Source organism: Syngnathus typhle, linkage group LG5 (assembly GCF_033458585.1).
Source record: "Syngnathus typhle isolate RoL2023-S1 ecotype Sweden linkage group LG5, RoL_Styp_1.0, whole genome shotgun sequence".
In the NCBI taxonomy this organism is placed as follows: Eukaryota; Metazoa; Chordata; class Actinopteri; order Syngnathiformes; family Syngnathidae; genus Syngnathus; species Syngnathus typhle.
Genome location: NC_083742.1, coordinates 12,630,001 through 12,655,902, shown reverse-complemented (window position 1 = coordinate 12,655,902; position 25,902 = coordinate 12,630,001). Strand labels below are relative to the sequence as shown.

Sequence of the window (25,902 nt, the reverse complement as noted above, 5' to 3'; positions counted from 1 at the left end):
GCGCACACACAACACTTGCACACATGCACCCCCCCCCTTCACACACACATGCATTTGCACACTCATACACACACACGTGCACTATTTAAAAAAATCTGATTATGATTGTTGTTGTTGTTAACAAGTTACTTCTGTTACACCCTGTTAAAAAAATCCATCAATTGAAATGTCATTTTTTTTAACTGCCCAAAGTTTGAAGTCGACTAGTTAGGAGAGCAACTTAACGAGTGCCTGTCAGCCTAGTGAGAGTGCCAAGTGTAAACCATGTTTCAGGTGATATCAGGTGACACATGTTCTGTTGGTTTGACCCATCTGGCTAAAAACAGCAGGCTTTCTGAGAGACAGCATTCACATGAGTGTTGGATAACAGCGGTGAACACACGGTGTTTGCAACTCCGTAAACCCAGCTGAGTTGTCTGCTTTCTCCATATGTTTCATCGCTCATAATCAATCGCCATCTGTCCTCCATGCTGAATGGGAATGACAATCGTACGCCATTATTACTTACACAGCTATGACATGTGACAACCCACAACAATTTGAAAATCACAATTCCACTTCGTAATAGTTAAAGGCATCATTCCAAATGTTGGCTACTGAGTTATTGTCCATTTAATGTCTCTCATATGTCGTGGGCATGTCCTTGCTCAACGGTTGACTGCCACTCAAATATCACAACTGAAGACAGCAGTGTCTATGAAACTGAAGGTGATGACGAATCACGTTAGGAGGCTGGCCTTCAAAATTCTGTAGTTACCGTGGACAAATAATCACAACTTGTCACACATTGGAAGCGACGCATGCACCCAAGTGTGGCAAAAAGATCAAGACAAGGGTGATGACAGCTTCTGAAATTGTCACTGAAGATGTATTTGAACCTGCTTAACACACCGGCGCTGCATGCTAAAAGTTGCCTTTTATCCGCCGGCGTCCCCGAGCGCTTACGGAACTATCAAAGCCAGTCGCAACATCCTATTGAAGGTGGGTGTTTTCTTTGTGTGTTCCTCTGATGAACACAAACAGACGTGGGACAGGGAGACGTGTCAGTCAAGAGACGGGAGCCTGTCGACGGGTGCTGTAAGCCTCTGGGTCCTTGGGAATGGATCAAGGCTACAAAGGACCTCATTCGGCATCAGATGGCATGCGAGGAAAGAAAGGTGGCGAGGGCAGAGCATCCCCACCGTCTTTTGTCACATCTTTGAAAAGATGGCTGAGTGAATTTATCAGTGTTTGTCCCTCGGGAGCTGGTGGGTGTCCTCAAGTGCTTCTGTTTTAATTAGAAACCCACCATTACTTCTCCCTTCCCTCCACTTTACCTCCTTTTTAATATATCTAATTGTCACTTGGCTCTGTAAAGGAACGCCTGCACTTTTCCAATAAGAAGACAGCACTCACTCTGGGTTAGACACTCATGATCTGTTTTGTTGCCATTGGCCGTGTTGTTAGCGGCCGCATTTGTGGTTTTCTCAGGAAGTTTTGTGTTGGATAGTGGAGAGGACGCATGTGCTCAGCTCGACTGTTAACCACAGCAGCACGCCAGGGAGGCGCACGCCCTTGGAACACTTCCTGTAACTTGAGCTACAATTGTGGAAAGAACACTCACAAACACTTACACCATACAGGCTTCATAGGCCAACAGCAAATTTGGGTTGGATGAAAACTGAACATTTGCTGGAGAAATTGCCAATATACAAGAATGGCAAAGTCTCGGATTAAAAATGTCACATTGATGTCACAAGTTGCAGGATAACAGGGTATTTTGAATAATTAGGAAAACGAAAAATACCATTACTCTGGTGGTTTGGAAAAATAAATGATATTTTATAATAATAATATTAAAATTACTATTAATAATAATGATGATAATAATAATTATAGACTGTTATGGAAATGATATAATTGTTAATAATCCCTAACTCATCCACTGTAAATTGCATTAGCTGTTTGAGAATCTGAACAAAAAGAGTATGTGCCGAATAATTGAACTATTACCAGTGTGTGTGTGCTAACATAGCTGCTGTGCTTCGTGTGACGACGTCATTGATATGCAAGCAGCATAGCACCGACGCTAGTGCAAGGTTAAGCATGCATGACGGCCAGGTTTAGAAACTGCTTAAGACGTACAGACTCTTTTTTTTTTTTTATCCCGAAATTACGTCTGCGTATCCTTCCATTGGTGTTTTTACACCCCTCTCTTCTTTTATGTGTTTGGTTGAGCTGCAGAGTTCTTCAGCTTTACCATCCTCACTCGACTGCACAGAGGTGTCTGTCCTCCAGTCACGATTAATTCCTTGATGACATTCGAGGAAAAAGCACCAAACATCACCTTGCTGAATTTTCAAGATCCAGTTCAGTTTGTTACTCAGGTAGAAATGTAACAAAATGCTACCTGGAAAAACAATCGGTCTCCTCCTTGATCCTAATTCTTCACTTTCCAAGACATATTATATATATTATTTGTAAGCCCACATCAAGAAAGCCCAAATCTTTTAGCCTTGGTTATTTCCATGCTGTGTACAATGAACAACAGTGCAAATGTTGAACTAACAATGGGACGATTCTGGCACATCTTGTGGAAATGTCTGGTCTATAAATGATCAGGCCAATCAGCAGTATTTGAGGTTATTTGCTATTTGAGCACTTGACGGGCATTTCAAGGGTGGCCTTTGAAGAGATGAGGAGGATGGACTCTCCCATAACAGCCGTTTTAAATCGTAAAGTTTGGCATCGTTTTATTTTTGACATCTCACCATTATGTTGTGCAAAAGAAATAAGAATCAATGACATCTTTATTTCCCCCTAGCATGGTGTTGGTATTTCTTTTCTGCATGTTTCATTTGAACAACATGCAGACGGATGGGCAACGGAGCTGATGTGAGAAGAGAGCATCTCATAGCATCAGATTTCCCGTTAGGGTGGGGGAGGTGTGGTGCTTCAGTTTTACGACACAGCCACGGAAGCAGATTCACTCTCACACTAGTGCAAATTGCTTATGAATTTAAATGAAAGATTGTTCATACAAAAAGTAATTTACGGCATCAAAACATGATGTGGCAAGTTAAAAAATGTGTTATATTTTGATTCTTAAACTTACTTCTGCTCATGTTCTGGAGGTTGCTCTTGTTGTTTTTGGAGCTCCAAAGGTATAATCATTATTCCGACATGATCCCTGACTATAGTCTACTAAGTTCCCCAACGTCATGCTTGTGTTGAATTTAAGATTTACTGGAATATTGTGGAGACAAAGTTGAACAAGGAAATCACGCCAAAAATTCATTTGTGTTCTTCCATGTGTGAAATTAAACAAATTTCCCACGAGAGGTGGCTCAATCTAAACAAATCAAACGCAATGAAATGGAACTAAAATCAAGGAAAGGATGCATTTACTTCCGCTTGTATTCCACTCAATCCCTTTTGAATCCCCTTCCTCGCGTACTTTTCTTCCCTTAGTTCAGAAAAAATGTTCACGTCACGAAGCCATGATTTGTTTGAAATATCATTGCATTGGTCTCTTTAGCTGCTCAGCAATTGCGTCTGTTGCCCGTGCGCTACGATAAGCTGGCATTTCCTGTTATCTCAACCGTACGCATTGTTGTCTGCGCTGTGAGACAGTGGAGTCTCGCCGCTGCTGACAGAACAACAAGCGTTTGGCTGGGCCTCATTGTGTGAGGGTGATTGCTTAGAGGTGTCTTTCCTCATTGTGTTGTCTGCTCAAGTCTTAATTCCTGCCACAGTGATTTTCTGCTTCCTGCCAGTATTGCACTAAAGCCCACCGACCAATCAAGCGGCACTACTCAGCAGTCACTGGTGTGTTATTGGTCTCTGTTGAAGATAAATGGGAGTCTTTACTACAAGTACTTGTTGCAATTGATCTTGTCATTCATAGTGTTTTGTTGAATAACTACCAAGTAGTGCGGCCATTACCGATTTGGCACAAGTAAAGTTGATTTACATTCTGCTTGTGTTAGGGGAGACAAGATCTTCATTGATTCATCTGTCAAAATGTTTGCTTTAATCTGTTTGTCGAAATGGAAATACTTGTGTTCTTGCAGAGTTATGATTGAAGCATACAACCTGGTTTGATTGATTGACAAATTCCATTTGGAATGATTATTGACAAGCACAGTGATGAACAGAAGGCTCGCTATGCTGTTTTTTTTTTTTTTTGAGTGGGCATAGTATTTTTTGATCAAGATGAGTTGATCAGTTAACTGATTAAATGGATTTTTAAAAAAATTCTTTAACAGGCAAGAAAATCTCTATGGTGTCAAGTCCGGTTTCTGTGTTCTTCTTTAGAAGACAAACTGAATCAACAGTGCCCCTGCTGGTTGCAATTGAACAGTGTGTTTTATTTTTGCCACACTCTTTTTGGGAGACAATTGCATGCAAATTAGCAAATTCTTAGCAATCAATCAATGAATAATGCAGATCCCTCTGTCATGTTTTGGATGGATGGGAGGATACTGTTTTTGGGTGTAGTCACTGTGCACCAAGGTTTGCAGCAACGGTTAAACTTGTGGTATCTAATCTTGACAAGGCTTGATATGAAGAGTGCTATCTGTGGGTGTTTTTTTCACTGGTCTTGCCGGGGAAAAGTCAGTTGAGGTCATCACTCCATGACAGCTGAGTTTATGACTATTCATGTGCTTGTATGTTGGATGCTACCGTCAGAACTCACAATGGATTCAATAGTTCCAAACGTATTAACGTGCGCTTACGATCCCGAAGATTTTCTCCGTACAAAAATTTGGTGTGCAGGCTTTGAAATACAAATGGAAAGCACACGTTACTTCTTCAAAGAAAAAAAAAATGACGACATTCCAAAACCGTTTTGATCTTCCTTTTAAACTTGATTTTTCCGCATTTTCATTTTACATTCACTTGTGCCAAAGGTCAGTGCCAGAGGCGAATCCTGGGATATGAACTTAATGAAATGTAAACAAAAGGTGAGCCAAACAACACATGACTTGGTGACTATTCCTCCCATTCAGGATATGAACTTCATTCTTTGGATTTAAACTCTCATGTGTGACCTTTCCACTTGAGAATTCTTCTTTTTGCAGCGTGGGGCGTTTCACAGAGAGCCGCTTCTTTACTTTCAAGTCTACTGCTGATCACAAACATTTTCTCCTGCGTCAGCAACCAGTCTGATGTTGTGGTTGAGCTCCACCACCACAAGCTGGATCGAGCCAAACAGGAACAACTCTGTCCAAATCTCTAGAGGCGTCACTAAACGCTGTGGAAGTGATGGGGATAAAGACCATGACAAACATTTGCTCAGCAAACCTGTGCCTAAGACAATTTCAGTGCAGACAAAACATGGAACACCAGCAGATGAAACAAAGTATATTTGAGTACAAATGTCTTCCCTTCAGACTGCTTCCACGCGGGATTATGACGTGTCTCGCTAATCTTCAAAGCTGGAGTGAACTTTTCGCTGCTCCTCCCAACACTCAGCTATATCCCAAACCTGCTGTAGGAACGAACGTCTGAGAGAAAACACTTTATAGGAATCGCACTACAAGCGAGGTGCATTTAGCAGAAGCCATTAGAGAGACCTCGGGGGATTCCTTGGAAGCATAATGGAGACGATATAGATTCAATTTATGATCATCAGCAAAAATGCCAATTAGGGATGCATCCGTGATATATAGGCACAGCGCTCAGCCACTTGGAGATGAATCGAAAGCATCGGTTTGCTAGATCAAGCAAGGAGGAGAAGGGAGAGAGTGTGAAACAAACTTTATTTCGATTAAAAGTTCTTTAATAACCAAAACTGTATTCTTGAAAAGATTCAAAATGATTGAAAACAAATTGACAGTTGATTGACTGATCTTTCCCCTAAGAAATAAAACTGCCCTAATAAATATTACAATAGACGAGATGTAAACACAAAAGGACTCTAGTAGCAATTATAATCAAATAATCATTTCACCGGAATTCTTTCCCCAGCATTTGTTCACCCATACAAAAGTGTAAGCATGAATAATTGATATCTAGCCAAGAGTTGAAGGTAAATAAAGACCAAAGCAAGCCAGCAGACTTTCAACAGCCGTGTAACCTCCTTAACGGCATCCTTTCGGTTACACTCTTATCCGCATCAAGGTGGAATCAACATTCCCATTTGCTAAACGTGTACGCATGTTTACAATGTTGTGCTCCTTAGTTTTAGCTCCCAGGCAGCCGCATCGCTCCTCTCGTGCCCCGTGTTGACCTCCTCTTGCTACGCTCCCCTGCTCCTTTCATTAATCATTTACTCTCTCGCCACTCGCCTTTCTCCATCTTTCTGTTTTGTCTGACTTTTCGTCACATCGCCCCCCCCTCACGTGTATCGATTTATCTATCGGTTTGTGACGGAGCGTTCCTTCGCACCAGACTTCCATTGACTCCAAATGGTCGGTATGCATCACTTTGTATACATTTTGTGAACATTTGCTCGGCTTGGGTAGTAAACACAGCGGCAGCTTCTGCGAATGCGCTTGCACCTCGTCGTCCCCTGCACAGATTCAATTATACTTTAGTGGAATGATAATGCCGCAGGGATTAATCAAATGCAGCCTGATTTTCCTCATCAAGTGTTTGGCCTGCAGAGTAGTAGAATTCCTAGACTGTTTGTTCATAAATATTCTGAAGATACTCTTTGCCGGAAAAAAACAAAAAACTGATAGCAAAGGTTGTTGTGTGTGTGTGTGTTTTTTTTCCCCCGCTGATGTTTTCTTGAAGCACCGCATTTCAAATGAATTATTCAACGTTTTAATGGGTCTATTGCTCATCTTGCCTCAGTGGCCCTGGCTTTCTGCTGCGCCGTGCCCCGGCGCCCTCTCATGTCCGTCTGCTTTCCCGGAGAGCCGCTCCGACCCGCAGAGGATGCTCCACTTTAATGAATGAAGTGGAGTCATTTAGCGCGGCTCTTAATGGCACATAAAGCCGTGCTGCGAGCTTTGATTAATCAGGGAAAGTGTTTGGCCCTCACTCGCCGGGTTGTCCTCGGCGGGCGCGCTGGCTTGATCACCGCAAACTCTTTTGTGAGGGTCCCTTGCTTTTTGAGTTTAAGAGCACAGGTGCAAAGCAGCTGGAACTCACCTGATCCACAGGTGGCGTGTGTTTGATGCCGGGACCTCTGTATGTTTGAGGCTGGCACTTTTGAAAATCTCCAAATTTCTGTGTGGCAGACATAAAACATTTTGATGACATGGAAAATTCTACTATGTATATGTGGATTTTGGCCAGCAAAGGTTAAAGTTGCTTGAAAGCTTGGTGCTTAAACTTTCTGACTGCGACTCAGCTCAATGTAGAATTACTGCTTCATTCTTACGATTTACGTAAAACTCTGGAAATTGACAAATAAAAAAATAATATGTGTGAATACTCCAAAGCATGTATGTGTGTTCCATTTTTATTTTAACAAATGTAGCCAAGTTAAGCCTTAATGTTGAAGATGAGTCGAATTTTGTGTGAAGTGTAGAAGGAGGTCACAGCAGGGTGTTATGCTAAGTAAGCTGCTGCTGCTACAACATTTAGAATTGGAACATGCTTGGCTCTCACTCTCAAGTATTCATCTCATGGGCTAGACCTTTGTGCTCCCATATGGATTTCTTTTTTGAGGGTCTTTCTGATCTTCTCTCTCAGTGTGTAACATAACGGACCTGGGAGACTTTCATATTTACGGGATGGATCCTGAGGACAAATGCTTCTCATGATAGAACAGAATATGAGTTGAACTATGTTGGACTCATGCTCGTGTCCTGAACTTGATTAAAAATATAAAATCTGGAGATGAAAGAACAAAAAGGCAAGATTAGCGATTCTTATTATGATAAATATTATTGTTGACTCATCGACAAATCAATCGATTTAACCCAATTTAGTACTTGGAGATAAACCAAGCTTCAACTTCCTCCTACTCCTTTTCAGACCGGCCGTTAATAATATTAGATATTTAGATTGCAATATTTTCATTCCTTCGATTTTTTGTACTACTTGTTCAAAATAAAAAGTTCAACCAATCTCAATCAAAAGTAAAATCAACAAGGCAGTGCTGGTCTTCATCTTTAATGTGAGATTGCAAATGAATTTTGCAAGATTATGTATTATTATATATTGATAATTTGACTCTTGACCGCATCTGCTTGCTACCTTTATTTAAAAAAGTCATTTCCCTTTATAGTTGCCTGTTTCTTTACCCAGCAGCGGCAGCGGCAGCGGCAGCGGCAGCAGCAGCCAGGATAAGTGTTGGTTCCAAATATGAATTTGATTAGATGCGAGTCAGAGGGTACACAAACACTTCAATATGAAGGAGAGAAAGGTCAGGCGGGGATCTTAGGGCTGGTTCACCCCCTCCACTTACTCACCTCATACTCATGACGACAAGGCAAACTGGAAACCTTGACCCTGGTTGAAGTTGTAATTAATGATAAATGGTCATAACACGGATTACCGGGTTAGGCCATACGATTGTGTTGATTGTATCCAACAAAAAATAAGCCTGAATTGACTAAGTTGCAAATTGCATCAACTGCCTTACAACAATTACTAATGCCAAGATTATTCATACTGACAGTTTTTTTAATTGCAAGAAGCCATAATTCTCTCATTTTATTCAGTCAAATATGGAGGATTCTTAACCTTGAACAGTTCCCCCGCCTCTAATCCTTAAAGCTTATCTAGGCTCTGTATTTTGACTGTCTCTCAGTCCACTTCCACATAGCTGCGAGCTTTTTATCAAGTGGGAAAATTTCAAATTAACAACCAGGCAGCAGTGCGAGCTAGGCCAGTGTTTTCCAGTCCTTTTTCTGTGTCTTTTAAGGAAATTAGCAGCAATGGTGTTAACGTTTGGTCGATATTAAATTCGACAAGGTGCCTTCAAGTGTTACTTTGCATTCCGCTTATCAGTCCTCTTCCAGCTCTACCCAATGTTGCTGTGTGTTTAATAAAAAAAGAGATAGGACTCGGAGAGAGAGAGGAGCTTGATGCCTGATTTATGTCTGTATGGTTACTATGCATTTAAATCAAGTTTGGAGGCAGGGATGGAATTTACCCCTTCTTGGTTTTTCAAAAATACTTTGCCGTTACCTTTCTTCTCTGCCCCTTTATGTTCGATCTCACTGTTTCATGTGCGGATATGTCACTATGAATTTTTGGAAAATAAGTGTACGGTCAAAACGTACAATCTATCCATAATGCCATTTTTAAAATACATTTACTTTCGTTATTTTGTTGTTGAGAAAAAGAGATGTATCATCTGCCAACAGATGTTTCCCAACATTGCAAAAGCCAATAAAAACGTTTTTCATTCTACCAGTATCAGGTAATTTAATTATTTCAAATGTATACAATTAATTAATTCGCATTTGGAACTGTTTTTTTTTTTCTTCCACCTGCAATAGTTTTTCTTTTATGGGCATATTGAAATTTCGATTAGCTTGGAATTCAATTAAACTGCCAGACATGAAAGGTTCATTGTTGTAGATTATCTCCCCACTGCGTATTTTATATTTGTTTCAAAGAAAGGCGAGTTTGATTTTGAACAGTGAATGGCTCTTACATTGGTTTATTATTATTAGGTACTATACCATTACATGCACAAGGGACTAATGCACTTTGCATCGTGGAGCTTCTTGTATGTTCTAATCTTGTATGTTCTAATTTATCAATATAATATATCCATATGAGTATCATGCCAATTGACTTATCCTCCTTGTGCTTTTTGTGCAGGTTAGCATTATATGTGTACGAGTACCTGCTGCATGTAGGAGCCCAGAAGTCAGCACAGACTTTCCTCTCAGAGGTAAGTCATCGAGCATGACGTCTCGGAGCTGGCATCTTTTCTGACATCACTCTCTGAGCTCTTTAAAAGTTCCTTTGTGGTTACCTTTCATCCTTCCCCCCGCTTCCTTGCATCCTTATCTCTTCTTCCATTACTCTTTCACGGATGCAAGTGTGTCCTTGCTGTAATTCAGTTGAGGTAAAGAGGTGATAAGGTGGAGAGGAGGTCAGTAGATTGCGGTGGCTCGGCCTAAATAACAGCAAATTACCATTTTAGAGGACACTGGATGGAGGCTTGCGGTAAGAGAACAAAGAGACGGAGCATGGAAACGGTTACATCATCCGCTGGCACCAATTCTCATCATTCTAACTTTATGTGTGTGTGTGCACATGCGCAAAAACGAGGATGGAGGATGAAAAGGACATGCGGCATCAATTGTGGAAATACATTAGCTAAGAGTGCAACCAGTGTAAACACAACTAGAACACAAGCTCAGCCCAATGAGGTGGGACAAAACGCAATTTTAAAAGACTGTGATCCACCTTTTTACCATCCAAAAAAAATAGTCGATGGATAATTAGGATTTTCTAATTACACTACACAATGACAAAGTCAGAGATGTATCTTAATTGTTGTGAGTACAATATAAATATATATATTTTTGTCTAAACACATTTCTCCTGCAGTAGCTTTTTTACAGATGCATGATTTGCTTCCATTGTTTTCCACTTGAGTGACTATTTGTCACAGCGCATTCCACAATAATGTTGCGAATCAACAACCGTCTTTGCTGGAGTTGTTGAAACATGCAAGTACGAGAGACACTTCCTTCCTCACCCCCCCTCAAGCTTCAAAGCAAAGCATTCCTTTAAGAGTCTTGTCTGACCTGCAAGTGAGGTCAGGACACTCTAACTAAAATTGCAGTCTTCCACTGTTTCCTGTTATCTCTCTTGCTTCCATTAAAACAGATGACTCAGTCTTCTTTTATCCATATCAAATGTTTGGATCATTTCGAAATCACCAAGACAATTTAGGTTTTTAAGAAATAGACCGGCGACGATGATGATGATCATGTTGATGCAGACTTTTAGAGTGTCTGTGTCTTTAAATGCACGGTGTGTGGATATATATCACCTTCAAATATACAGGTTGACGTCATTGCCGTGTTAGTCAATGACCTTCACTGAGTCGTTGCATAGAGGACTGTATATCCCAAGTGATTTGTGCGCCTGAACTCCCTCTGTACCTTTGCGGCGCGGCCACGGACTTTTCAAGAGACGACGATAAATCCTCCCTCTCAAATTTGTTAGTTACTTTTTCCGCACTTAAAAAGCAGGGACGGAGTAGGTTCTCGAAGTACCTACTTGTTTTTCCTGATTGACACACAGGTATTTATTTTAAATAGGGAACATGAAAAGGATTTACACCAAAAATGCTAGGATGGCAGTAATCTGCTTTTTTCTTTTAAACTAAATGGAGTGACGATTGTAACTAGAGATGGTTAAGTTTAAGAGAAAATGCGCAATATCCTTATATTTCATTCATCAACACAACAACAGTTCCTTTGAATCATTATTGGAATAAATTCCATGAATCAATTATCATTATTCTCCTTAATATAATTTAGAAGGCATACACACTAAGCACACACACGTACGATCGTAAAACCTCAAAAAGCAGCCATTTCTTGGAAATGTTTTTCACGATGAAGCACTCCAAATAGAAAAGAAGACAAAGAGACTAAAGAGGGATCTATGAATAATAGGATGTGTGTTTAGGCTGTTTAAATGTGCTTCTCAGGCTGCTACATGTCTATTACCTCATCTTATCCCAACACACCCTCGGGTAGTTTTGACTAGACAGAGATTGCAGACAGACTGACCTATAACCCCCCCCCCACACACTCATCCACCCCATCTCTCTCTGTCTCTTTCATAAAATAATGTAATGTAACAATATGTCTGGTGGATCCCCCCCCCCCATGTTAACTAAAGGAACTTGTTCTACTTCCCGCTTTGTCTAGATCCGATGGGAGAAGAACATCACGTTAGGAGAACCTCCAGGGTTTCTCCACTCTTGGTGGTGGTAAGTTATTGTCTATTAATTCAAATGTAAACAATTCAATTGTATGAACTATTGTTGTCATCTGATGGATGTTTGACTGTGTTGTGTGTTGCAGTGTTTTCTGGGACCTGTACTGTGCAGCCCCGGAGAGAAGAGACACGTGTGAGCACTCCAGCGAGGCCAAGGCCTTCCACGACTACGTGAGTTAACAGTCTCTCGTTGTTTACTTACTACACATGATGCAAAGTTATTTGGGGGGCGGGAACGTTGATCATGGCTTAACCTTGCACAAATTGTCGGGAAAAGTTCAACTTATTATGGCCATTCGGGCTAAAGAAAGCAAAAAGAAATGGAAGTCGAGTTGAGCTGAATTTTACATCGAAAAAAAATCAACTCCAGAATCTGATCAAGATCACTATTCCGAAAATTGTTCTTTTTGTTCGACTAGCAAATTGGACTAAATGACGGAGTCTGATTGCTGCCGGTTAACGGAAGGATGTGATATGTTCCGAGTGTGCTTCCACTTGCTGCAATGTTTGTCATCCAGCATCTGGAATAAAAGCGAGGAAGTGAATTTCAGATTCCAGAACCAATGTCCAAGAGAGCGCACACACTCTACGTGTGCTTTTTGCTCAAAGGAAGTTCTAGGAGGACAAATGCATCGGTGTTATTCAGTGCCCTGTTCGTTTTGACTATTTTGCAGTCTGACTCATCACATTTGTCCAAACTGGGCTTTATTGAGATGTATAGTAGCAAGTGCACAGGTCAGGACTTTCTGCCTACCCCAGCGGGATCTTTCTGCTCTCCGCATCTCCTTCCTTCTCTGCCTTATCCCTCCTTCTTTTACTCTTGCCATCCTGCAGAGCTGCAGCAGGCTCTCAACTTGCGCGATTATGTGTGTGCGCCTGCTCGGCTGCTTGTGTGCGCGCACCGCGCAGGCAGGTGATGCTTGCTGATGATCGGCGTGATGAATAGTCATTCCAAGGACGAGGCGGCTATGTGATGATGTCATCCTGTGGCTGCAGGGATGGAAGCTGGAGGGCAGCGTAACCTCCCTTCTCAGGAACAGGAAAGAAGATAGAATGGTGAAAAGATGGATAGAATGAGAGCGATGATGAACAAGAACATAGAAATAGGAATCACCAAAACTCACAATGAAAAGAAAGATGCAGTAATGATAAATGGCTCACACACTATAATCATGTATCGTCTTTGTCAACAACTTTGTTTTTCCACTTTCTTCAAGCATGTAACTAGAAAGGTACAATTCGACTATTTGTAATTCGACTGCGGTCACTTTCAATCAACACTGCCGCTGGGATCCGATGAGAGGTCCGACTCAGATACCGTAATCGCTATTGTGGCCACATTGTTTGGATGTCTCCTTTTCTGTCGTTTCTTTACTTTGACGCTGATTTGAATCAGACCTTGCCAATGTAATTACCTGCAGCTAATTTGTGATTGAAGTTCTAATTAATATCGCTGTGAATGTTTTTGGAGTTTATCTGTGTTATCTTTTTGTTCTTTCCTAGGGCTCATTTTTGTCAGCATTTTGAATAAGAATATCAGTGTTTGGAAATGACATCATTAAGTGTTATAGAATACGTTGTACACCCGTGATGGCTTTACTTCCAGGGTAAGACAGAACAGTGAAAGTGAGTGAAATGAGATGCAATGTTATTGATTTTTAACTTCAGCGATGGCTTCTCAGGCATCAGATTTGCCGTTTGCAGTTCTGTTAAGTGCTTTGTAAATTGTATTCTCAAAAGTAAATGAATGGATTCCATTTGCGAGAGGCCATGATGTCATAAAAACAAGTTCTTTTTCAATGCTGTATCCACACGTGGCCTTATCGAAGAGGTCAGTCTCAGAGCTGGCATTCACAAATGTTGTCGTAGAGCTAGTTTGTAATGTAAACGAGAAGCAAGTTAGCAGGTTCTGCTGGAATGGAAAAATGAGAGTGATACCCAGCTCCTGAATCGAGGAGATTATCAGAGTGTGACACTCGTACTGGTTGCGCCGTGCACCCCCTGATAAGAACGTGCTTCATAACGGATGTGTGCTGTTGGTTGGAAACATATACCCGAGAAAAAGGACATGTTTGAAAAGAAAAGAGTATGTCTTTGAGGAAGATAATAAATAAGAATTTGCAAATGGACGAGCATTTTTTCAATTCCTTTGAAACCATATGAATGTTTAATTACTTCATTTTATGCACAACAAACTTATGAATAACTAATTTTGAAACTGGAACTCAAGGATGATAAGAAGTTTGGGTGTTAGGCAATGAAAAAAAAAAGGGTTGCTCAAAACAATATTAACATTTCTAAATGTGAAGACAATTTATAATTTTGGTACAAAGTTGAACAAGAAACCTGAAATACATAATTGCTTTAACGGGCCACATAAAATAATGTGGGGGCCAGATCGAGCCCCCGGTCCTTGGGTTTGACAAATTGAGAATTGACAAGTTAACCCTTAAAAATTAAATTGCTGAATGAACTGTTAATTTCTCTTTCAAAATTGTTGACGTAAAGGGGAAAGTCAGCTGACGTACAATATAGTTCACCTGCAACCTCGTTTAGGATCAGCAGTATAGAAATACATTGAGGTGGTAAATAGGCAGTAGTGTTCTGCTTGTTATCATTATACAACATCAGTGTGGGAGATGGCAGACACGCGGCAGTTAGAAACCAACAGAAGAGCTCACGAGGCAGAGAGCATCGCACTTTGATGAGAAAGCAATGGCCCAGCCTTATATATACATATTTTCTGGATGTGCATTCAAACTAAATAACAGGTTGGCTAGGTTACATTGTGTATATTCTCTAGTCTGTCTTTATATGTGGCAAAGATGCTTTTTGTAATCTAAACCAAAATATTTTGGCACAAGGTTGAATAAACTGTTCCCGTTAAATTGGTAACATTATTCCAGAATTTACCTAAAAAAATAAAAATAAAAAAAAACACTTTCACAGCAAGACTTCAATTGAAATTGCCACCGCTTCTTTGGAAATGTCAAAACATGATAGATAGTTTCCCATAACATTGAGTTCTTAGAACGCACAAGCTAGTCAGTCAGTAGATAAACAATTTGAAGACAAATTCTTTTGTATTACCAATAAACCATAGCAGACACTTTACAAAGGAATTATTGCGTTCTATAATCCAATTCAGAGCTTTTAAGGTCTCAATGTTTGTGCAGTTGTCAAACTATACACATTGTATATATACATTGTATTGTATATTGATTTTTCTTTCTTTGTTTTCCGTCACTATTGTTGTAATGATCAAGATCCTGTTTGGGAGCATAACAGAAAATATAGACCCTGAACATTGACCTAATTGTGTTTGTTGTGTTGTGAGAATTAGAATTAGTATTGTTGCGAGCAAACTGCTTCCAAGCAGTTGTGAAGCAAAAGGGGGGGGGGGGGGGGGTTCGGAGACCCCCAGTCTGTTTCCAAGGAAACAGAGCCGTCTCTCCTCTTCTCTCCATCCTCCAGTGTTCCTTGGCACTGTTGAGAAAGAGGAGGAGGGAGATGTGCAGGTGACTCACTGTAGCATCATCGCCATGGCAATGAGTGAGTAGGGAGCGATGGGGCAAAAAATAACATAAAAAACTCTGTAGTTGGAGCTGAGGTAGAAATGGTTTTCACCATTTCCTTTTTCCAACTTCTCCTTTTTTACTGGTAGCCTTCCCTTCTTTTATGACCACTTGCATTTCTCCTTCCTGTTGCCTTGAGTCTTAACTAGTCTGCTAGTCACCGAGGGGCCCGGTTTTACACTGAGTCATATCGCATACGTGTTTGAACATGTTGGGGATGGCTGTGTTTTTGTCTGCTTGCTGACTCCGTGCTCCCCCTCAACTGACACGTGGGCACGCCATACACTGGAGGAGAGAGCTTACTGGAACTGAGGGGAGACAAAAAGCTGTACCAATGACAAGACAGCTAGTTAGGCACAAAGAGTTGTCAACCAAAAATCAAAGATTCAAATATCTAGTGAAAACATAACTACCAAACGCGTCTGTTAGAGCAATAAGAAATCGGTCTGTCTGGCCTTGCTGTCTGGATTTTGTTTATTCTGGCTACGCTAGCTTCATCCCACATGTAATAGTGTAATTTGTGCGTGTTATTTTAGTTATCGAAATGGTAGGGGGACATTTTACAGTCGAAAGGATGTAAGGATACTGTACAGTATTGTGTAAAAGCACAATAATGAAGCAATGAAATAAAGTGTAATGGGGTGAATTAAAATACATCATTTATTAACTAGATGAAAAAGAAGTTGAACTAAAACGGAACTGTCCAAGGCAGAAATGAAACCAGCGCCTCCAAAGAACAGCTCATCTGCGCTAACCAAGGTCTTGCTGAAAAGGGCAGAAACAATGTGTTAACCATCACGTTGAATGCGGAATGTATCATAAATTCAAAATACTTTATTTGATGTGAAATGACACTGAAATGTATTTAATCAAATGGGTAAAACCCATTTGCACTTAGAAGGCTGAAAACGATCATGACTACTAAAGCTTTTATTTATTTGACTTTTTATTTGTTTCAAAGTAGGTTTCCAGACTTAGCGGTTAGAGTTAGGGTAGAGGTTTGGGTTAGTGTTAGGGTTAAATCAAGGTTAGGATTAGGGTTAGAGGTTGACAGCAACAATTATCACTACACAATCGTACTGTTATGACTACAATTTATTTTCATGACAGTGTGGAAGGATATAACACAGCATGACACAGCATTCTCTTCATCCCAAAGTGTGTCTGTAATCTTCCTCCTCTCCGCTCTGTTGCGCCTCTCCCTCTTATCTCCCCCGTAGCGTGGTGAAACCAAGTGAGATAGAGACTTGTGCTGAAGTGTGACTCTCCAGCACCACACTGGCTATCATTCTCAGCCCGTTGCGTGTATCTGACAGAGCATCAGCCCGCAGCACCACCTCACATCTCACAATGGGCCGTCACTGGCCAGAGATGTTTACAAGGGTCGATAATGACATCAGTGATAAACAAGTGCTATACCCCCCACTGATAGCTGATAGCGTCCTACCTGTAATCGCCTCGTGAACTCATGTAGATCAGCATTGCGTTGCCATTATAGGTTGATAATCAGCTATAATGGCAGCACAAGGGGATCATTTTTGCCTCAAGGTGATAAAAAGGGAAAAAATGGGAGAACTGAAGAGACACAATTGCCAGGCCAGGATATATTTTGTGACTGAAATCAATTGAAATCTTATCCCGTCTGTTTTTCTTTCCAACATTCACTATGAATTCAGGCTACTAAATTTTTTGGGGCACTGCTGTTATGTTGAACAAAACTTTAAAGATGAATGCTGAAATATTTCATTATTCCATTGAACAATAAACAGACAAATGACAACCAGCCCAAGAGCTAAATGGTAGTATTACTATTGATTATTTTTTTTTTTTTTGCAAATGATAACTTAATAAGCAAGCACTGTATTTAATAGTTGCTCACTAGAATAATTGGAACACCCCACTGTAACAGAGTATTTCGGTGAGAATAAAATAAAGATATGAACGATCAAGGGAAACAAAAATAATTAAACCACCGAGTACTGAATTCAGAATCCCATTCACTCACTCACAAGTGTAAAAGTAGATTGCAGAATGTGAGTTTCCTCAATGCAACTCATAATCATTGGAAATGTGTTTGTCGGTGGATGTGACATAATTCACAGTTGTCCGATTAGATTCGGGTCTGAAGAACGAGTGGGTCAGTCAATCGAGCTGTCCTCATTCACAACTGTTGGCACATTCTGGCCACGGGAGGCTAGGCATTGTCACTTTTATTTTCCAAATTATATTTTTTATATTAATTAATTCATTTATTTTGCCATGTTGTATATAATAGCTCAAGAACTAAAATGCACCCCAAAAGTAAAACTAAAATTGAATGTTTTTCTTGTGTGGGTTATTGTTGTTATTGCCTGTAGCGTCTGATTTGTGTTGCTTACGAAAAAGATGTTTGACTGCCAGAGGGCAGTTTAACTCTAAAAAGGGTGTTTACTGTGGATTTGGGAGCATGGTGAAATATTTCTCATCACCACAGGAGATTGAGGAATTTATACAATTAATCTACAATGCATTCATCATCGTTCTCCTTTGAGTGTGTGTTTGTGCATGTGTGTATGTGTTTGTTGGTGTGTCAAACTTGTAACATCTCCTCTTTCCATCCTACTCCCTCTCATGCCCAGGAAGTGGACTAATGGCATTTTAGAGGATGGTGGGAGCGGTAAAGAGGGAGGAGGGATGGAGTTCCTTCCTGTGTGGTGTGTTGTTTGGAGATCTTTTCTCTTGCAACCTTCACACTAAAACTTCCACAAGCAATGTTTTGTTGAAGGTGTTTGTATGATTTTCTACCAAACACTGCACAGTCATGCGTGTCGCTTTGATAGATGTGCAGCTCAAGAGGATGCACTAACTTGCGACTTTGTGTCGTAATGCTGGAAAGGGTGCAACATCAAATCCACCTTTATTTTGACGCTCATTTTCTGCCGACTTTAGATGTTGATAGCCTTTAATAATTCAAATTCAAATGAAAGCACAAACTATCAACAAACTCCAAACATGTGACAGCGCAGTAAACACAACACTCTTTGAACTTTCCACCAACTTCCAATCAAATCAAAAGTGCCTGACAATTTATTTCAACAAATGTAGTTTCCACGAGCGACTTCTCTTGATGGACAAGGCAAATTGCTAGATGCGCCTGCCTCTCAATGAGCTGATGTTAATGCGGCTCTTGAATGTGGATGAAGCTCAGCCAGCAAATAACTGCCATTATTCATATGTCATTTTATTTGGTTTCCTAATCAATTGAGCTGATTAAAATGTTTTTTTTTTGTCACGGGAACAACACTTGATCTTCATATAACTTACAGCTACAAACGCTGATAAAATTGTGCATATGTACACATTAACGTTTCCCATTTAACAATACAATAGTAGAATTTGACAACAATGAAAAGATTGGCAGGAACACCGGACCACTTTTTGGAGAGGAGGGGGGGGGGGAAAGACAAAACAGAGAGAGAGAGAGAGAGAGAGAGATGAGAATATTTGACATTCCACTCACGCAGTGTCTCTCATAGTGTTGGTCTCTTAAGCAGAATGGAAATGATTCCGCATTTTCTCTCATGCACACACTAAATGTGTCAGCCATGCAAATTAGTGAGCTACACGAGTGGTAAACATATAGCGTGTGTTATCTCATTAGGTATTACTGGGACAGAGCACTGATTGGATTAGTGTAGTGTGAATGGAGTTTGTACAGTAGGGCTCGATTGTGTAATTGCACTGGCTTAAAACATGTCTCATTCCCTGCTAACCGATGTTTGCATTCTCCACGGGGAAGCGCGGGATCAGCTTGACTTTAAGTAGATTCAATCTACTGCCAAGTTTGTTTGGAAATGTCCACAAGATTGTTTGTGCCACAAAATGCAATTCTAATTAAGAGGACGGGATTAACACTCTCATTTCTCACAGCTGGAAAACAACAGTTGCTCAATTCTATAAAAATTGGTTGGGCATATTTTAATGTCAACGCATTTTGTACACTGTCAGAGAAAAGGTACAAAATCGTACAAATTAGTGGGTACGTTAAAAAAATATTGCTTTAGTACCCTTGCTACTTTTACATGTGTATCTGTACAAAAATAATTTCTGCCAGTATTTGGTGTCTCGAGCACATCTCGTAGTTTGGCTCCGCATTAACTGATTGCAAATAAGCTAAGGTTCCCCCAGGCTGTTCTGAATTAGGTCGGCAAATAATTTGGAGGACTTGATTATGTTACACTAAAAAGTTACTTCAGACTTACTTTTTAATGGTTATGCGACAAAAGTTACCTTTTAATGGACAATAAAGAAAGGGACCACTTGAGACGGTTGAGAGAAACTCAGTAACCCTCTCGTAATGAAGTGGATTTACCAAATGAAGGTTTTTAACCTTTACTGCCCAAAAGTGCAAACTGTGACACACACAATATAATGCAATGTGCAAGTTGGCATTATATTCTTCTTTGAAATTATATTATTTTCCTACTAGGGCAATAATACATTATTAAACCAAAAATTGTGATATTTTAGCTTGTTTCATTTGCAATGGCAAAACTGCAGAACTTGCCCCTTTCAATTTGTGCCTCCAATCCTGGTAAACACATGTAAGCGCAGACAGTGCTACACGCCAAATAAGTGCCAAGATAATAAGATCATGTTTAAAGCAAATTTGATCCAGGCTTCAACTGTCACCATCACAAACCAATGAATAACTGTATTTATAAAGGCAATATTTGAAGTAGTGTCGAGTAGTTAATCACCATATAATAAAACTAGAAGGCAAAACTACTAGCCATTGAAAATCCCAGACATGCAGTTGCACAGGTATTTTCAGAACCATACTGTCACCTAGTGGCATGTACAGCTACTGCTGGAATTATTCTATTCCTGCATATTATATTAGGGTTGTTATATCTGTAGGGCAGTGCTTCTCAATTATTTTCTGTTATGCCCCCCCCTAGCAAGAAGAAAACTATTCGCGCCCCCCCTCCCCACCGTGACTATCCTAACTTGTCTTGTAAGTCGTAAAATGTTGCACTGTCGCAAACGTGACAGAAGTAACAATGAGAGCGCCACTGCCCCCTGCTGTAGTAAACGCGCAATTACACTTTATTCTAGTACTGCCAAAAAAAAAGCCTGTTCCCCAGGGTCACACGCGCCCCCCCAGGAATAGCACCGCGCCCCCCAAGGGGGGCGCGCCCCACTATTTGAGAAGCACTGCTGTAGGGGGACAAAAGAGAAAAGGCACCCTTGCAGCCTAAAACCTTAGGTTACTCAATGAGCTCACTTCTTAGACATGATGGCTCGAAAGCGTGTCAACCTCAAAGTTTTGTTGCCGTTTTCCCCCAGGAATATTTGGTTAAATTTTAAATGGTTCAACTTTTGAAGTCTTGCTGTATTGGATAAATTCTTGTTTGAAGATGAAGGTTGTTGTTAGTCTCTGGGGCAGACAGACATTTTGGCTTGTTTTTGTTTTCTCTGTTCATCCATTTGAAGAAGAAAAATGCTGCTTTGTCAGCAGGTCAGGTTGATTTTCTCCTTCAGCAACCCCCCCTAACACACAAACAAACATAAAGTGCACACTAACAAGCTAACACACACTCACATAATCTCTGCTTTGTCCTCATTTTCCTCTCCCTCCCATTCTTGCTCTCTCTACCTCACTCGCTCGCTGAGCATGAAGGCAAACTCAGCAAACCTCCAGGCTGCCAGACAGGTGCTGCATTTTGGGTAATCCACAGTGCAAGAAAAGGGAGAATAAAATGGGTGACAACCCTCAAAGTTACTCTCTTGATGCTGCTCTGTGGTGCACAACACTAGTCTGTAGCCATACCAAATGTTTCCCCCAAAGCTCGGTTTGCATCAGCAGACACAAAGAGTGAACAGTGAGGAGATATAAAATAAAATGAGGAAAATTGAGGGTGGTGTGTAGAGGCGAGAAGACTCTAAGTGCCATCATTCTGCTTTTATCTTACCCCTGATTAAACCTTGTTCCTTTGTGACCTCAAAAATCAGCTGGTGGAAACTTCAGAGAATCCAACTTTGTCCAATGCCTTCAGCAAGGGAGTGAAAGCAAGTGAAGGGATCAGAGGAACACAAAAAATAGAGTGAGCAGATGGCATAAAAAAAAGAAAAAAGTCATATATATTTAGATATTAGACATGAAAAAAGTATAAAACAAATAAAAAACATACCCACAAAAATAGCTGGTGTGCAAATGATGCAGACGATAAAATCAAATGCCGGAGCCTAACAGGGTTTTTGTTCTCTTCTCTCAGAGTGCAGCAGCAGCCCCCAGCCCCATCCTCGGGAACCTCACCCCAGGTGATGGCATGCCCGTGGGTCCGGTCCCACCAGGATTTTTCCAGGTGAGCGTCTTTTACAGTAAGCACATCTGCTAGGTGCACATTGACTGTCTTCATCAGACCATCTCAGACAACCGCATCTGACATGCAGCTCAATAACTATTATCAGCCTTTGGCAAGTTGCAGCTTTCAAATAAGAGAGTTTAACATCTTTAGAAGAGCAGGTGAACTCTTTCTGAAGTAGAAAACACAAAACAGATGGTCACTTTCTGTAATAGAACAAACAGTACAGCCAAGTGCGGAGCGACGGAGACGAGAAAGGGGAACGGTGGGGCGGGATTTCCATGTTTCTAACTTCAGCAGTTTAGAGACGGCCTATTTTTTCAGTTTGTTGGATGAGGTTGTCAGGAAAGAACGTTACGGCCATCAAAAACATTGAACATGTACCTTAAGTTGTACTGATGAGATCTTTTGTTATTTTCTTCACTTCCTATTAATGTCTCTATATTTAGATTTATTTGTTCATAGCATGCTAAGAGACTTGCTTTTGGGTGGTATCCTAAAAGGTCGAGTTGCTAGCCAGTCTCAGGACACATAAAGAGACAGACAACCAGTTACATTCAGATTCACACCGTCACCGAATGGGAACTAAAACTGCACAGTCTGCACTGAAGTCAGACAAATTCACTGCTCTGCCAATGAATGGAGTCCGAGACCCCCAGGCACAAACACAAGAGCTCTGTGGCCCTCTTGTGGTGTATTTCACACTACTTGCACTCCATTATGGTGCGAGGGGCATTCCTGTTATCGTAGTTCCCTTTGCTAAGAGAAATAAATGAACTACGACTTATCGCCCCATGACACTCCAGTGTTCTCATTGTTTTGTACTCCCCATTTTGTTGTTTTTAACCTTTATTCATTTCTCCTTGTTACAGCCTTTTATGTCCCCTCGATACCCGGGAGGACCCAGACCGCCCCTCAGGTTACCCAATCAGGTAAGTGACACAGTGACCCCTGCGGCACGACACTGGCGAGGAGAAAAGGTCATCAGCCTTTGTGGTAATGATGGATCATGTGTCGTCTGCAGGGCCTTGGTGGCGTGCCAGGAAGTCAGCCTATGTTGGACCCCACGAGACAGCAAGGTGGGCTGACATAGATAAATGTTTGCACGGATAGGACATTTATGACTCTTTCCGTGTTCTAGGACATCCAAATATGGGTGGACCAATGCAGCGGATGACGCCACCAAGGGGAATGGTGCCGCTCGGGCCCCAGGTGTGTATGTGTGTGTGTGATGTTTTTGCTAGCAACTCTCTTACATGTTATTTTGGTTGCTTTGCCTTTGTAGAGCTATGGAGGAGGGATGAGGCCGCCACTGAATGCATTAGTTGGGCCGGGCATGCCGAGCATCAACATGTAAGTGGGACAAATATAATATTTGAATTTGGTTAGTTTTCAAGTTTGACCTATAAAAGTTAGCGCAATGCGGATATCACCATGTGTTGCAATGATATATTCCTATATTACATATAAAGTGTGTGTTTATGTGTTCTTTCCAGGGGTCCAGGAGGTGGAAGACCCTGGCCAAATCCTCCCAATTCAAATTCTGTGAGTAATTGCGCTCATCTTTTAGGTATTCAATTTTGATGTCATGTGACTTTTGTTGCATTTCTTTCAGACTCCTTATTCGTCTGCATCTCCAGGCAGTTATGTGGTGTGTATGATTAATCTCTTACAGTTACAGAGCATTATAGGTACACTGGAATTTTATTAAAGTGATTCTTATGGCACTTTTCAATTCATATTTCAGGGACCTCCAGGAGGAGGGGGACCGCCCGGGACCCCAATCATGCCAAGTCCAGCAGGTAAGATTTGCAAGTGTGTCTGTGTAGATGTGTGCTCCTTTTGCTCACTCCGCATGTTCCCTCAAAAGATTCAACCAATTCTGGAGACAACATGTATACCATGATCAACACAGGCCCCCCGGGTAGCAGTCGACCAAATGTGAGTTTTTGACACGTTCATCATTAACTATTGTGGTCAGGTTGTAATCTTGGTGACTGACCATGTGTGTCCTTAGTTCCCAATGGGTTCAGGAGGTGACGGTCCATTGGGGGGGATGGCTGGAATGGAGCCTCATCACATGAATGGATCATTAGGTACAAGAACAATGGGATCACATTAGTTAAATAATTAGAAGAGGAATATGTTAATGATGGATGTGATGTGCTTTACTCAGGCTCTGGCGACATGGACAGTCTCCCAAAGGTAAGATTATATTGTTTATATCCTGAGCTTTATCTACAGTTTCTCTATTATCTGTCGCATTTTGTGTGCTCAGAACTCTCCAGGGAATCTGAGTATGAGTAACCAGCCGGGAACTCCCAGAGAGGATGGAGAGATGACTGGAAACTTCCTCAACCCTTTTCAGAGTGAAAGTGTGAGTTGGTCAACTGCAAATGGCAGTTTAGTATACGTTGTGGCTAGCAAGCTAGTAAACAAGTACTCTACTAATGTTAAGTTTGCGCTTGCTATGAATGGACTTTTGCTTTAGTTTTACATTTTGGGAGAATTTTAGTTGACAATAATTGAAATGGTTGATGACATCAAATGAATGAGTCGAAAAATTTGCGAGCGATAAAACAAGTGTTGTAATCGTTCTCAGTGCATAAAGTCAAAGTTGACCCGATTAACTAGCAATGTCTATTAATGTCCTGGTTTAAGTACAACACTCTATGACAGGGGTGTTAAACTCATTTTTTTCACGGGCCGCATTGTAGTCATAGCTTCTTTTGGAGGGCCATTATGATTGTCAACCCAAATAAATGTACGAGCACCTCACATTATATACAGTAAAAGCTACAAAATAAACTGACAAATAACTTGTTTTCAAATCAGACGAGTAAAATATTTTTTAAAAATCAGACTGGTCAAATATTTAAAAAAAAGTTTTATTAAAAGTGAAGACAATTTGCAATTCTATTAATGACACACAAATTTGATGCACAATTTGTCTTCGCGGACCACATAAAATGATGTGGTGGGCCGTATCTGGCCCCCGGGCTTTGAGTTTGATGCCTGTGTTTTAAAAGAATGAAAACTGTCGCAATGTCAGCTGGAGGTTATTTGACCGGATGTCTCCCATGTCTCCGCATAGTATTCTCCAAACATGACCATGAGCGTGTGAAGACAAGGCCGGCAGTTGACTGCTGCCAACCTTCGATAAAAAGGATCACACCTGATGTCACGTTGAGCCATGACTCCGCCTCCTCCTCCTCCTCGCCCTTGACCTTCCCGATCGGGACAGCGACCCGGGACGTTGTCCTAACGCCACCCCACCATCCACCGATGTTCGTCTCATCTAACTTGTCCCGTTCCAAATCACCACTCGGCCACACATCAATCCTTCTTCTGCAACTTTGCGACTGTAAAAAGGAACAATTCAAACACGGGGAGGAAAACCCGAGTGTGTTTGAGCGGGGACCTTTCATGCCGCAAAAGACAAGACGTATTTATTTTAAACATTAAAGACAATCTCGATGGTTAGCTATACTGTAACCGGTTGTCACCATTGTTTTTTTTTGTTTGTTTTTTTTACTTTCCAAACAAATTCTTTACAGAGGGGACACATTACAGTTGCATTACCTTAAAAATGTATTTGATTTACCGCAGATTTGTAGGTTGCTGGCCTTTTCTACATTTCCTTGTCCTCCACTCACACTATGTAGGAAGAAACATGGTATCTAATAAATGTGTTTCTCTCAATTCTAATTCTAAAAAGAAGCCAATTTTCTAAGATAGACTAAATCAAATAATGACTTCTTTTTGTCTATTGTGGCCCATGTAATGTGTTTTCTGAACTTTGATGCCAAATAATCCACAATATTGCTCCATGACTGCAATCCAAGTTATTTACCTTTTTTTTTTTACAGTCGACATTTACAGTAAGACTACGCAAGAAGATTCATCTTCAAAAAATCCAACTCGTCATCCGATCAAACTGTGACATCAGTGTGGACAAACAGAGTAGTTGGTACAGAAAGTGAGATGGTTTATAATTCTCTTTTTTTTTTTTATGTTTAATTTATGGTGTACAAAAGGTCCACGTGCCTGTGAACATCCGCATTCCTAAATGTACAGCCCACAAATGTAGCTCACAAAATGTCTTGTATGTGTATTTGATA

At 40.8% G+C, this 25,902-nt stretch overlaps 1 protein-coding gene across 1 annotated transcript in view; it reads left to right on the top strand.

Annotated features, from left to right (window-relative positions):
* Nucleotides 1-25,902, top strand: part of ssbp2a (single stranded DNA binding protein 2a) — a 31,048-nt gene that overhangs the window by 4,845 nt on the left and 301 nt on the right. Inside the window, exons 2-17 of the mRNA XM_061277851.1 lie at nt 9,715-9,787; nt 11,790-11,851; nt 11,946-12,030; nt 21,692-21,781; nt 22,654-22,713; nt 22,806-22,860; nt 22,923-22,993; nt 23,067-23,134; nt 23,278-23,326; nt 23,397-23,432; nt 23,529-23,583; nt 23,652-23,722; nt 23,799-23,877; nt 23,958-23,986; nt 24,060-24,158; nt 24,876-25,902. The exon at nt 24,876-25,902 is cut by the window's right edge and continues 301 nt beyond it. Of these exons, the coding sequence (XP_061133835.1) occupies nt 9,715-9,787; nt 11,790-11,851; nt 11,946-12,030; nt 21,692-21,781; nt 22,654-22,713; nt 22,806-22,860; nt 22,923-22,993; nt 23,067-23,134; nt 23,278-23,326; nt 23,397-23,432; nt 23,529-23,583; nt 23,652-23,722; nt 23,799-23,877; nt 23,958-23,986; nt 24,060-24,158; nt 24,876-24,905 (1,012 nt within the window). The 3' untranslated portion in view covers nt 24,906-25,902. The remainder of the gene's footprint in view (nt 1-9,714; nt 9,788-11,789; nt 11,852-11,945; nt 12,031-21,691; nt 21,782-22,653; nt 22,714-22,805; nt 22,861-22,922; nt 22,994-23,066; nt 23,135-23,277; nt 23,327-23,396; nt 23,433-23,528; nt 23,584-23,651; nt 23,723-23,798; nt 23,878-23,957; nt 23,987-24,059; nt 24,159-24,875) is intronic.